General features: G+C 51.8%; 1 protein-coding gene across 10 annotated transcripts in view; it reads left to right on the top strand.

Annotated features, from left to right (window-relative positions):
• Positions 1-5,788: 5,788 nt before the first annotated feature.
• The window catches only part of LOC121337380 (transcription factor 4-like), an 80,057-nt gene continuing 71,598 nt past the window's right edge, over positions 5,789-14,247 (top strand). For 2 of the 10 annotated variants that reach the window (XM_041407459.1, XM_041407458.1), the window contains exons 1-3: positions 6,891-7,572; positions 8,988-9,079; positions 10,673-10,745. In XM_041407459.1, the coding sequence (XP_041263393.1) occupies positions 9,008-9,079; positions 10,673-10,745 (145 nt within the window). In that variant the 5' untranslated portion in view covers positions 6,891-7,572; positions 8,988-9,007. Of the gene's footprint in view, positions 5,798-6,890; positions 7,573-8,013; positions 8,263-8,987; positions 9,080-9,866; positions 10,093-10,204; positions 10,365-10,672; positions 10,746-14,247 lie in introns of those variants that run through there. The other 8 variants (XM_041407462.1, XM_041407457.1, XM_041407461.1 and 5 more) reach the window with 6 other exon arrangements.

The raw sequence follows: 14,247 nt of genomic DNA on the forward strand, positions 1-14,247 counted from the left end.
AGCTGCCTTTGACCGATGCCACGAGCTTTTCCAGACACTCTGGAGCTTCCTTTGTGCATCCTGTGCTTCAAAATTTGATGAGCCGAGCTCCCGGTGTATTTACAGCAACGGGGAGCCATAAGCAGGAAAATGGAGTTGGACGATCCCCCCTTTTTTCTTTGGGAGAGATTACGGGCTCCGATCATTTAACCACCTGCTTTTATTTCCACTTTTATATTGCGCTTGCATCTGGAAATGGGGGAAATTCAGCTCGGCGACGAAAAGTGGGAGGAGGGAAGAGAGGAGGGAAGTGGGGAAAAAACACAAGCCGTGGGCAGCGAAGCCTCTCCGTGACACTGCACCCTGAAAACCTCTCCCAGATGAATGTGGGATCTCTTTAGGAGCTGCTAATCTATGCGAAGCAAATTGTTTCGGATTTGCCCGGCCCATCCCTGCCCACCCTGTCGTTTGTAACTGCTGCCTGCGGTGACAGAAACTCTTCATCACACGCACCTCAAACACATTAAAAGCGGCAAGGTTTGTGAGGGCACGACGCCGCGAGCCACCCGAGCGACCTGATCCCGAGGGTTTTCCCGTGGGAACAACCCTTCCCGTGGGTTATTGTGCCTCGAGAAGGGTTTGGATCCATTGGGCTGCAGGGAGGTGTCCCCCTTCCCTCCTGTCGGAAATCAGGATGTTCCGCCCCGCACGCAGACGAATCCCGCTCCATCCAAATGTCTCTGGGAACAATTTTCGCCTGGAGAATGTTCCTTCGTTCCCATCTGTGCAGATCACAGTTTGAAATGCTGCCTGCACTTTCCAAACCCTTGCTTCACCAGAAAAAAAAAAATTAAAAAAAAAATAGCCAGAGCAAACTATTAAAAAAAAAAAAACAAAACAACAGAAAACAAGGAAAAATCCCAACCTATCAAATGAGTATGGAATGAAAAATAAGGGAAGGAAGCGCTGACAGACCCAGTAAGTTGTCCCAGTTCCCAAACTGGGATTCACACATCCACACCACTGAGTCCTGTATCCTGTATCCATGGCTTTCCCAAATAAATCTCGGAGCTGCCTTGTATTAATGAACTGTCACAGTTCCCATTGTTTTCCCAGGGCCTTGCAGCTGCATTCTTTCACAGGTGCTTGGCAAATCCAAACGAGGCTGCTTTGGGGTTTCAGGATGGGACCAAATCCCTCCTCCAGCAGATTGTTGGCGAGTTATCCATGCGGGAAACACGCCTTTACTTTCCCTGCCCTGCCTCGCTCCTCTTCCTCCCCCCGACCCCTCACCTTCCTCCTGCTTCCCGGTGATGAAATGACAATCTGGCTGGAAGGAAGGACTCCGGGTTCACCTTCCACTCGGCATGCTCCGATCCCCTCCCATCCCAGCCTGGGACACGGCCAGGGATGCAGGGACAGCCACAGCTGCTCTGGGTCCCCTGAGGCAGCCAGGGGTCAGCCGGGCACCGGCAGCTCGCAAGGCTGCCCGCGTTTGTGGATGCAGGAGCAGCGGCGCCCGGAGGGCCCCGAGCCGACGGCGGGCACTGCTGCCGACCCAGCAGGGAGAGGCTTTCTCCGGCGAGAGCCGGGAGATGCCAGCTGGAGGCAGCTTGGCTGCGGATGGACTCGAACTGAGCTCAGGAATATCGGATGTTTCCCCCCGAGGTCGGGAAGGCCCATCCTGTGGATCTCCCAATGCAGCGCGGGGACAGGACAGGAGGGCAGCTCGGCGACAGCCGAGTTTTCTTCTAAACGATCTCATTTATTACACACTTGGATACTCAGCTGCTGGAAATCCCTGACTTCTTTTTCCCTAATCCCTCATTTCTTTGCAACCTTTTCAGCTCCCTCTCTACAGACAACATAATCAACGGAGCCGAGCAGGGCCCTAGAATTCCTGCTTCGGGAGAACTCCACACATTTCCACATTTCCTAAACCACAAGCGGGTGTTTCCTCGTTATGTTCAGCGCGAGAGAACGCTGCAGCCGGAGGCTCTGAGGCTGCGTCTGCGGCTCTTCCTGAGGGAGGGGATGCCGTGTCCCTGCCCATGTTCCCGTCTCCCGTGTGGGAGGCGGCCAGAGACAGCGCAGGAACGCGTCTGTGTGAGCCGTGCTCCACCTGGAATGTCTGGCAGCCGCAGCCGGGCCTCTGCTGGGGAGTCCCAGCAGCCCCGGCTGCTCCAAGCACGGCCCAGCGCGGCCCTGAGCAGCTCCAGCTGCTCGGGGTGACTTCACCGACTTCGTGCCACCCGTCCTCTTCCTCAGATCTAACTCCAAATGTGTCAGGGTCACTTAGGGTGGAGCTCTTTTCCAGCCTCCCTCGGACACCCCCAGGAATGGGGACTGCACCTTCCATGCGGAAATTCCACCTGGCACAGCTTTCAAAAGGAATTTGTTACCCTCCAAAACACCGAAATCACTTTGCCGTGAAAATTAGCTCAAGTCCTCCGTGTTTGTTCCAAATAATCAACTTCTCCTAGAGCTGGAAATGACATAATTGTGTGACCAGTTCACGGGCTTTAAATCCAACCCCAATCTCTTCACCGAGCACAAATACTCGTATTTTTTTGTAAAGTTAGATTATGTCCTAGGCTGCTCCCAGGAAAACAAAGGTTGGCGTTTCTACGGTTTAATAAAAGGAGATTAATATGGAAGTGAAACAAATCTACTGTTAGAAAAATGAGCAGAATCAAAATCCATTTAACTGAAACCTGCAGCTCTTTATACTGCAATCACAAGACACTTAGAGGAGCAGCTTCCCTAAAAACTGGCCTTGTCACCGATAGCCCTTTATTCTTCCCTCAGCGTTCCTTGTCAAGGAGCTAATTCAGGCACTTAATTGGGACAATAACTAATCCAGCCACGTATTCCCCCAATTATTTCCTTCTTCATCCCTCTCCTATTCTTATTCCCGTGTATTTTTTTATTTTTTTTTTACAGCAGCTTTTAATTCAATTACAAGGACGAGCGACGGGACTCAGCCCGAGGCTCCCCCGCCACCGACGGGTCCAGGCTCAACAACAAACAGTAAGAACAGAAATGAGACACGAAATCAAGATATAAAGGGATTTATAACAACAACAACACATTTTTGTGGAGAGCCTTCAAAGAACGCTCAATAACGCAAAGATACCGCGTGGGGGAATAAACTTAAATCTCATCAACTCTTCCCAGAGAAGCTGTGGATGCCCCAGCCCTGGAATCGCTCAAGGCTGGGCTGGAAGAGGCCTTGAAGAAGGGATTTGAAGGATCATTCCCCCTGCCACCAGCCCAGGTGGACTCCCAGCCCCATCCAAACGTGAACAATTCCTGCTGAAATCTTGAGCAGGGATTGCCTTATTGTATTTTCTGTATCCCTCTCCTCGCAACGCATGGATTTCCATAATGACCTACATATGCCCATTACAAAAATTGAAAATACGTGGAAAATCTCTTTCCATCCCCTGCACCTCTTGGCCTTTTCCCAAATCCAGTGTTTTCTCCCTAATGGACTGCAGTATTCCACATCCATTAGTACAACGGAAAATGATGACATTTCGCTTTAATTGAAATCAAACATCCTATCTCATTAGGGAATTAGAAAACAAACCAAATTTTAATCGGAATTCAGGCAAATGCAGGAGAATATTTTCCCACCTCCAGGAGTACCTTTCCATGGAAATCTGCAGTATTTCTGAGGCAGTGAATGAAACGCATTCTTTGCAAAGCTGTGCTGAAATTAGCAAGTTTACATTCCCCTCTAAGCCAAACTAGCCTCATGTTGACACCACAACAAGGAAGCACAAAGGTAGAAACTGCATGGAAATGACAAGGTTTTTCTCGCTCCATTTTCCCACTTGTTTATTTTCGGGAAGTGGAGAAACAAACACTTTGGCGACTGGAGGGGTTTAGCCTATAAAATGTATTAAGTTCAGCCACGTTCCACTTCTGTTTTATCACAAAACCCAGCGTGGCAGCTCCAGATCACTCACGACATCACCTGCTGCAGCTCCTATAACATTCATCAACTCATTTTCACAATCACCCTGAGAGAATCAGGGAATGCTTTGGGATTTTAAGGACTGTCCAGTTCCTTGGACACTTCCAGGGAAGGGGAATCTGATAAAATTTCCCGGGTTTGCTTCCTGTGGATTCTGAGCTGGCCAAAGGCTCCCCTGCTCAGCCAATTGCCCACATGGAATTCCTGTGGCCTGCTGAAAACAGGACATATGGGGATAGTATAAAATCCAGAGGATTAAAACTGGAAAATGAATAATACCGGGGCCAGGATGGCAGTTGGGTTAGCCCTTTTCCTACTTAATTTCCAAATAAGACCTCACAGCCCGTTATTAACCAAATCCATCATTAATTTGAAGGCAGCGTCCCTGGAAGTGTCCAAAGCTAGGCTGGATGGGGCTTCTTTCCAACCCAAACCATTCCAGGATTTTACATCATTCCTCTCTCTCTGCCTTTCCCCATCCCTTCTTTATTTTCATTTCCACCACCTGCTGGTGCAGCAGCCCCGCTGCGGGCCCAGCACCCCAAAAAACACATTGAAAAAGGAATAATTCAAACCTACCTCTTCTTGCGGGATGCTGAGGGCTGAGCGGGCTGAAAACCTTCGAGGGTGCGATCACGGCTGAGGCGCTGAAACCCCTCACAGGGTTTTCGGATGCTGACGGAGCTGGAGCCCCTCACGGCGCCTCAGCAGTGAGGGAAGGCGAAGGAGGGAAACTTCGCCGGACCTCTGAGGGGCCAGGGCTGGGCCGGAGACCCAAGGAGGCCTGCCCGAGGCGCCTGCGGGGTGGTGGGAGCTCCCTCACGGCGGGGCGGTGTGAGCTCCATCAGGGCCGGCGGTGGGAGTTCCCTCAGGGCCGGTGGTGGGAGCTCCATAAGGGCCGGCGGTGGGAGCTCCCTCAGGGCAGAATGGTGGGAGTTCCCTCACGGCGGGTGGTGGGAACTCCATAAGGGCCGGTGGTGTGAGCTCCATCAGGGCCGGTGGTGGGAGCTCCCTCAGGGCAGAATGGTGGGAGTTCCCTCACGGCGGAGTGGCGGGAGCTCCCTCACGGCGGAGTGGCGGGAGCTCCCTCACGGCGGAGTGGCGAGAGCTCCCTCACGGCGGAAGTGGCGCTTGCCCCCTCAGGGCAACCTGGCACGAGCTCCCTCACGGCGGAGTGGCGCTTGCCCCCTCAGGGCAACCTGGCGCGAGCCCCCTCATAGCGGAGTGGCGGGAAGCTCCTCATGGCGGAGTGGTGCGAGCTCCCTCAGGGCCGAGTGGCGGGAAGCCCCTTCAGAGCGGAGTGGCACGAGCCCCCTCATGGCGGAGTGGTGCGAGCCCTCTCATGGCGGAGTGGCGGGAAGCCCCTCAGGGCGGAGTGGCCGGAGCCCCCTCAGAACGGAGTGGTGCGAGCTCCCTCAGGGCCGAGTGGCGGGAAGCCCCTTCAGAGCGGAGTGGCACGAGCCCCCTCATGGCGGAGTGGTGCGAGCCCTCTCATGGCGGAGTGGCGGGAAGCCCCTCAGGGCGGAGTGGTGTGAGCTCCCTCATGGCGGAGTGGCGGGAAGCTCCTCATGGCGGAGTGGCAGGAGGCCCCTCATGGCGGAGTGCTGCGAACCCCCTCATGGCGGAGTGCTGCGAGCCCCCTCATGGCGGAGGGGCGGGAAGCCCCTCATGGCGGAGTGCTGCGAGCCCCCTCAGGCCCCCGACGGGATCGGCTGAGGGCCGGGAGCGCGAGAAACCCTTGGAGGATCTATGGGAGCCGAAATCCCCTCACGGAGTGCGATCATGGCGGAGGGTCGCGAAACCCATCGAGAGTCTGCGGGACCTGAAGCCCTTCAGGTAACTGCTGAGGCGGCTGTAACACGTCGCGGCATCTGATCTTGGTTTGAGGGCACGCTAAACCCCTCACAGGGTTTGCTGAGTGCTGGGCGGGATGAGGGTCCTGAAAGCCCTCACGGTTCTGGTGAGGGGTCTGAAACCTCTCACGGGGTTTGCTGAGGGGTCTAAACCCTTCGAGAGTCCTTTGAGGGTCCTGAAAGCCCTCACGGTTCTGGTGAGGGGTCTGAAACCTCTCACGGGGTTTGCTGAAGGGTCTAAACCCTTCGAGAGTCGTCTGAGGGGTCTGAAAGCTCTCATGGTGTTATTTTCTGAGGGGTCTGAAGCCCTTCACGGGTCTGCTGAGGAGGCTGGAAGCCATCCTAGGTCTTGCTGCCCTGCATGGGTCTGCTGAGGAGGCTGGAAGCCATCCTAGGTCTTGCTGAGGGTGCTGGAACCCCTCATGGTTGTGCTGAGGGTGCTGGAACCCCTCACGGGTGTGCTGAAACCCCTTATGGGTGTGCTGAAACCCCTCCTGGGTGTGCTGAAACCCCTCATGGTTGTGCTGAAGGTGCTGGAACCCCTCATAGGTGTCCTGAAACCTGTCATGGGTGTGCTGAGGGTGCTGGAACCCCTCATGGGTGTGCTGAAACCCGTCATGGGTGTGCTGAAACCCCTCATTGGTGTGCTGAGGGTGCTGGAACCCCTCATCGGTGTGCTGAACCCCTCATGGTTGTGCTGGAACCCCTCATGGATGTGCTGAGGGTGCTGAAACCCCTCATGGGTGTGCTGAAACCCCTCATGGGTGTGCTGAGGGTGCTGGAACCCCTCACGGGTGGTGTGGGTACTGAAATCCCTCCCGGGTGTGCTGAGGGCTGCCGGCGAGCGGCCGCTCCAGCCCGGTCATGGCCGAGCGCGGCCGGAGCCCCGCGGGCAGCGCGGGCGCCGATCCCCAGGGGCCTGCGCGGGAACACGTGAGGGGCGCAGCGAGAGGCGGCGGGGTCCCTCCATCTTGTGAGCCCCGCCGCGCCGTCCCGCCCGCTTCCTCCCGCCCTCCTCCTCCTCCTCCTCCTCCTCCTCCTCCTCGTCATTGTCTGCGAGCGGCGGCGGCGGCGCTTATAAGGCGGCGGGCATTGCCCGGATGTGAGCGGCGGGCGATGCGGCTGCCCGGGCGGGATGCGATCGGCCGCGGCTCGGCGGGGGAGGCCGCGCTGCTGAGCCGGAGGAGGCGGCGGGCGCTGCTCTAAACTTGGACCAAGTTGGGGAACGGGCGGCCCCGCGCTCCCCCGAGGGGGGAGTCGCCTGTTTTTTTTTTTTTTTTCGGGATTTGGGGTTTTTTGGTTTTTTTTGGGTTTTTTTTTAAGGAAGGACAAGGAGGGGGCAAGTCCCCGAGAGCCGCGGCGCTGAGAGCCCGTCACCATGTGTCTGTAAAAACAATAGGGCAAAAGTTGTCGGACCTTCTTTTTTTTTTTTTTTTTTCCTTTTTTTTTTCTACCTTGGTTTTGAATTTTTAAATTTTTTAAATCTAATTTATATTTTTTTTTTTTGCGGCCGGTGGCCGGGCCCCCCCAAATCCCAACAAAGCCAGGTGTAGTGTGCCTGTAAAGCTGTGGAATAACCCGGAGCAGGACTGACACTTTCCCTACTTTTTTGGTGGTTTTGGAGGGTCACACACGTGTGAGACAATAAAGCACTTTGGCAGAAGATTCCTCTCTTTTTATTTTTTTTTTAATTCCTTTTTTTTTAAACTTTTTTTTCCCCCCCTTGGAATATTGTGAACATATTTGTGGCCATTTAAGGTAAAGTTCCGATTTGCTGTTAGACTAACTTGTCTGTGTTTTTTTTTTTTTTTTTTTTTTTTTTTTTGCTTTCATTTTTATTTTTTTTTTAATTGAAATTGTCCATCCCGATGTGTTACTTAAAAAAAAAGAAAAAAAAAAAGAAAAGTGCAAGTTCCGGGCTGTGTAAATCTATACATTGTATGTACATTGGATGTAACCACACCGAGGTGCGGACGCGGGGACTCGCCGCTTTATTTCCTACCGGAAAATGAACTCCCGGCAGTTCTTTTTTAGCGCTGTCCGGCCTGCCAGAGGAAAATACGGAATAAAAGTGGCGGAGGGGATGAGGGAAAAGGGAAGGGGCGAAGGGAGGTGGGGGGGGGCCGGCAGCATCCCCAAAAACTTGCGAGGGGGCTTGCTTTGCAAAGTTTGCGGCGATAGCGAGGCAACCAAAACAAAGCAGCACCCTAGATTAAAAAAATATAAAATAATAATAATAATAAAGAGTCGAACGGGTAATCCAAGGGTGGGGGGATATATATATATATATAAAAATAAAAAAATCGGTGTTCCTTTCCGCGTCACGTGCGTCCGCGGCCCCGTGTAACAACCGCGCTCGGCCATGTGTGCGCGCGAGCCGCGCGGATCCGCGGCGGAGCCCTCGCTAAAGCGCGGCCGGGCGCGGAGCTCCATGAGCGGCTGCGGAGGGTACCGGGGGAGGGTGGGGGGAGCCCAGCCGAGCTGGGTCGGGCTCCGCGCCCCTTCGCTGCCTCCCCTTCCCCGCTCGGCTCCCCTCCCCCCCGCGCCGCTGCCTCCGCACAGGCCCCGCAGCCGCCGCCGGGGTGTTGTCGGCCTGCTCCCCCCCGCCTCCTCCGCGAATTAGGAATCGGGGCTAATTGTCCCCCCCATCCCCCTGTCTGCCCGCGGAACCTGCGCTTCGCATCTCGCCGTGGCTTTTTTTAAAAAAATTTAATGTTTTTCTCCTCCTCGCTCTTTGCCGTTTCTGCCTCCAAACGCTAGTTTGAGTGGAAGAAGGAGAAGGGAAAAAGTTGGGAGCGGATGGCTGTAGTTTCTTCTCTGGGATCCTCATTCATTCCTCGCTGAACCTCCTGTTGCATAAATGATGCTCCGGGAGCGAGGCTTTGCCTTTTTTTATCTGCTCCGGATTTGGGTTTAAGAGTGGATGTTGCCGGGTTTGGCTCGCCTCTTTGGAAATACAATATCGCTTTTTTTTTTTTCCTCTTGTTGTTGTGTTTTTGGTTCTGTTTTTTTATTTTTTATTTTTTTTTGCTGCCCCTCCATCTTTTTTTTCCCCTCCCTTCTTCTTCTTCTTCTCAACCACCCGCTCCCCGACCCCCCTTGAAAAAGCAAAATCCGACTGTGTTTCCTGCGAGGCTCGGGATTTCTGATTGCGGTTATTTCCATGTTTCTAGGTTTGTGTGATTTTGCTAAAATGCATCACCAACAGCGAATGGCTGCCTTAGGGACGGACAAAGAACTGAGTGATTTACTGGATTTCAGTGCGGTAAGAAACAACGGTGGAAATTAGCAACAGCTGTAAAAAAAAAAAATAAAAAATTCTAGCTGCTCTGTTAACAAAAAAAAATCCAGCCAAAAAAAAAAACAAACCTAAAGCAACAAAACCAACCCCAAACTGTGCTCTAAGCACATTGGGGCAATTTTTAATCAGCAGCTAGAAGCTGGTAAATATTATTTTTCGCTTTTTTTAAAAAAAAAGCCAAAAAAATCCAAAGGGAGTATTTTTAGCCTATGTGATTGTGCGTGATGGGAGATGCAGGCGCTTGGTTTCATGTCTCGGACGGCTCAAATAATTCCTGCCCAAAGAAACTCCCCAAAAAACCGACCGTCGTTTCCTCCTCATTCCGTCCCATCGCACTTTTACCGTGCTTTGGATTTTCCAGCGTCGTTGGCACACGAGCTAATTAATTGCTGATATTCTCCTTTCGCTTCTTCCCTTGTTTCGATTTTGGCGCACGGAAAAGTGCAAAGAAATCCACGACTGTCTCAGTTTAAAGTTTTCCCTCGAATCTCCTGCGGTTTGTGCCGGCACATTAAAACTGCTCCAACCTTCTCGTAGCCTCCCCGGGCGGGATTCGGGGGTGATTTTGGAAGGAAATGGATATTTTTTGTCCCCCCAGGCTGCTTTGGGTTGCGCCGGACGCGTGCACTTGTCTAGTTTTGTCAGGCTCCCCCCTCCCCCTTCCTTCCTCTCCCCATCCCCTCCCTTCCCCCCGATATGTCAGGAATATCTCTCTATCCACTTAGTTATTTATTTTAGGGAAGAGCTTTAGCCGGGAGAGGCAGGTCTGCTCCTAAACCCAAGGAGCCCACCCTTTTCCCCCCCTCCCCGTGCGCTCCAGGCTGGTGCTGCCGCTCCAAGCCTCGGCTGCTGAGGGATGGCTTGGGGAAGTTTGGCCAGGAATCGCAGCCTGCGGCAGCTTCGCGGCCCCCTCTCTGCTTGTCGCTGCACTTTTCCCATTTGTTCCTTGGCTTTTTGCAGGCTCTGACTCAGGGAAGGTGCGTATTATCCAGCAGACACGTCGGAGAAGGGAGAAACCAATTAGGGTCGAAATAAATGCTGGGAAGAGAGAGAGAGAGAGAGAGAGAGAGAGAGAGAGAGAGGGAGGGAGAGGGGGCGAGGAGCGAGCCTGGCTTCCAATTGCTCGGCGGGAGAGACGGAATGAGAATTTAGGGCAGGTGGCACTTTGCATTATTATTATTTGGGTTCCCACATGCCAGGCAAATCCCGGAGCGGGATGGAAATGGACGTCGCCACGTTGATGACCAAGGTCGCGACCCGTCCCAACTTTTTCCGCCTTTTGTCGGCGGGGAGAGAGAGGGGGGAAGGAGCCCGGCTTGGCCAGCCTGGAGAAACCCCGGGCTCCGAGGCTTCGGCGGGGGCAGATTGTTCGGGAATGCCGGTGGCCAGGGGGGCTGCGAGGAATCCGGACTGCCTTTGCAGCAGGGCTGGGGGGGGGCTGACGGTTCGGTGTGGGGTGTGGGGGGGGGAGAGGAACTCCTGAGGAACGCGCGAGGAACTTTGGACTTGGGAATTGCTTGTAATGCCTCTTTGTTTTTGTTTTTTTGGTTTTTTTAGATGTTTTCACCTCCTGTGAGCAGCGGGAAAAATGGACCGACTTCCTTGGCAAGTGGACATTTTACTGGCTCAAGTATGTACCGGATTTTTTTGTTGTTTTGTTGCATCCGTAGTGAAAAACGTTGGGATTTATTTAACCTTTGTTGTGGTGCTTTAATCTCTCGTGGGGAGCAGATTCGTTCGGATTGCAGCGGAATTATTCCTAAGCGCCGGTTATTCTTATTCTGATTTTTATTATTATTATTATTATTATTATTGTTATTATTTCCACGAGCTTGGGAGGTTTTTAGAGCGTTGCATTTCTGATTTTTTCAAAACCCCTGGACTTCTCCTCTGTTTAATCATTGCTTAAAATTGTTCTGGTTTTACAGTAGATTTATCTTTTTTCTTGTAGTGATTTGAGCCCTGGAGAATTTTTTATTTCCAATTCCAAAGCCTCTCTTTGTCTGTCGGGGACCATAGTCAAAACCTCTTGTGTGCAAATTAATTTTATGGAAGCAGAATTGAAGGCTGTGGCAGTTAAATAAATAAAACAAGTACCCGAGAATAAACACCAGGGAAAAAAAAAAGTCTTTAGGATTAGAGAGGGCTGTTTGCTGATGGCATTTTTTTTGGGGGGGGGATTAAAATATTCAAGTGACTTTCTCTTGCTGCTTAAATCCAGGACGTTTTGTTGTTTTGGAATACTTCCCTGAAATTGAGGTTGGACCATTTCTCCCTCTGGCTGTGCTAGGGCTGACGGGCATCTCCCTAAAAACAGGAGCGGGGCGACCAAAAGCGCCCTCGGTGCTCTCTGCAGCAAACCGTGTGTGCACAATAATTCTCTGGCAACTCAAGTTTCCAGAGGGGCTTTTGGATGTGCCTGACAAAGGAGAGCTGCCAAAGATCCCCTCCTCGCTCTGCTTTTCTCCGCGCGCAGGTAGGGGAGCCCCGCGCTGTTTTCGCTCCCCGCGCACCAAGGCTTCCCTGGGAATGCTCAGGGAAACCCCTCCCCTGCAGAGGGTCTGCTACCTGATAGTCACAGCTTTGCTCTTTATTCACTATTTAGCTTTTTATTTCCGGAGGGGGATTCGGGCTTGGAAGTTTGGTCTGGGTTTTTTCGGCTCAGCCTTCGCCTAAACGCTCATTTTATTCTATTTAGGCTTGCAAAAGAACAAGCTGGGTTTAGTTTTATCTTCCCAAACTTGCTTACGTATCGGGAGACAGCAACTTGGGGAATTTTGCTCTTGGCCTGGGCTAACTTTCCCAACGTGAGCTGTAGGTTTGAACCCCACTTTTTGTCCTTTTCTGACACAATTTTCGAAGCGACGAGGCCGGATCTAGAATCTCCGCTCCGTTTGCTTTCGCTGGAGCGGTTGTGCCAGATGAATCAATTTGTCACGCTCGGAGCCCGGTCCATGCAGCAAGCAGCACTTGGGCTGACAGCAAATGACTCCAGAGTCCTATTTAACAATTCCTCCTAAAGCTCATCTCCGGAGTCATTTGGATCAGGAGGGGACAAAATCAGTCGCGTTTCGTTGTCCCGCAAGCCGAAAGATTGGGAGGAATTCTGCCGCATCCTCGCCTAGCGAAGGGGATGATTTAACGAGCTGCGGGAAGTTAGGAATAAGGAGATAAAGACCACTTAAAACCAACACCTGAACTCTGCCACGGCCGGAATTCCCAGAGAATTCCCTGACTCACGCCGTGCCTGGTGCTGGAGGATGAAGGGAAGGCTTGGTGCACGATGGCAGCAAAGGGAAAATCCAGGCCATTTCCCACTCGCAGCACTTACTGCTTGCTTATTACCCAGGGAATTTTGCAGCGAGTGCCTGGTGCTTCCCAAAAAGTTGGGGGTTAATCCCCCCACCCCCCCCACCCCCAGGCTGCTCCCGGGAGGATGCGTGGCCTGAGGATGGAGTTGGTGGCTATTGTTCGCCTGAGGAGCCGGGATTTGGGAAATTGGGGATTGGATCTGAGAATACCTGCTCCAGGAGATGCTTTCTGTGGCAGGATTAAAGGCAGCTCCACGAATAACAGCGTGTTATTCTAATGATGCAGATTGCTAACGGGGAATTGCAGCGAGCTGGGCTGGATCCTGCTTTTCCTCCTGGAAGTTCTCCCTCCGAAGTTTGAGGCGACCTTTAAATATTCCTCTTTCCAAAGAGATTTACGGAGGTTTCTCCGCATTAACCCCAAAGTTGTCTTTACAGAGGGGAGAAAGCGGAGATTAAAATAAAAACCGGGCGCCTCCAAGTAATCCCAAGCAGGGGAAGTGAAACTAAGCGGGCTTTAGGAAGTGTGGGAATAATTCCTGCTTAAAGTCATCCCCTTGGCTTTTCCCTCAAGCTAATCCTGCCATGCCGTGTTGTGATTTGCGACGCGCCAGGGGAAAGAAAGTAAAGCCCGGTTCCCTTTGAATCTCGAATTCCACAAACATGGCTTCTCCCCGTGTTCCAAAGCGGGGAGGGCTGCGAGGGAGAAAGGAATGTAACCTGAGCTCCAGCCGTGACATTCCCAGGGAGCGTTTTTTTTTTTTTTTCACATGAAAGGCTTTTGTCAGCCCAGGAAAGGACCAGGAGTTTGTGTTTGATGTTTGCAGGTGTTCGGGAGCAGGGCGATGAAGCGAGGCTGGAGCCTCTGACCCGAACTGGGGGAGACTGGTGGGATTGGGAAGCGAACTCCCCTGGAGTTGCCTCCAATTTAGATCGTATTTGGAAAGTGATTTAATAGCTGTTGCTTCAATTGAACAATGAGCATTCACTGGCGTGAAGTGGGGGGTTGCTTTTTGTTTTTCCTGCTTTGTTTGCCCTTTTTTTAGGACGGTCGCCAAAAAAAAAAAAACCAAAAATTCATTTTCTCGCATCTACTAAAATTTTGGGAGGAGTTTGCGATGGCTTCCGTAGTAAATTTATCTGAAATTTATCCTCATTTACGTGTGAGGCACTATAAAATGAAGAGATGATCTCTGGGGATAGGATTTTTGAAGCAGCTTTTCCCCCAAGAATTCCCTGGGTCTGTCGCATTTGACATATTTCGGGTTTTTTTATCCGTTAATCAAAGCCCACATCTTCCTGATTCCCTTCAATTTCTGCTCCTTCTATTTCAAGGCTGGAATTTTACCTCCGTTTGGGAGCATCTGTTCTGGATTGCCCACTCTGTAGCTGTTTGAATAGCGTGTGGGTGGGAGCAGAATCAGAGAAAAGAGGAATTTTTATCATCGGCCCAGAAAAAAAAAGGGAAAAAAAAATCTCCAATCTTTGCCTGACCGAATCAAGCAAAGTCCCTTTAAAGGATTTAAATCCTCGCTTTTCATTTTGCCATTAGTTTGATTAGGGCTTGGCCTGCATTAGAGGGACAAATTAATACATCTCTAACGAGGGAATCACAAATCCAGCACAGTTTTTTTTTAATTCGGTGAGGAAATCGCAACGAACAGTGTGGAGTTTTGTTTTTTTTTTAAAAAGTACAGTCCGGTTTTGGAGTGTGGCCTGCTGGGGAAAACTGCAGGATTTTGTTATGGTTGTTTGATGATCAAAAATAAAAATGCAATGAGTTGGAGGCTTTCTTGGGAAGATGCTTTGGAGCTGCTCAGG

Source organism: Onychostruthus taczanowskii, unplaced genomic scaffold (assembly GCF_017590055.1).
Source record: "Onychostruthus taczanowskii isolate IOZ18803 unplaced genomic scaffold, ASM1759005v1 scaffold265, whole genome shotgun sequence".
Lineage (NCBI taxonomy): Eukaryota > Metazoa > Chordata > Aves > Passeriformes > Passeridae > Onychostruthus > Onychostruthus taczanowskii.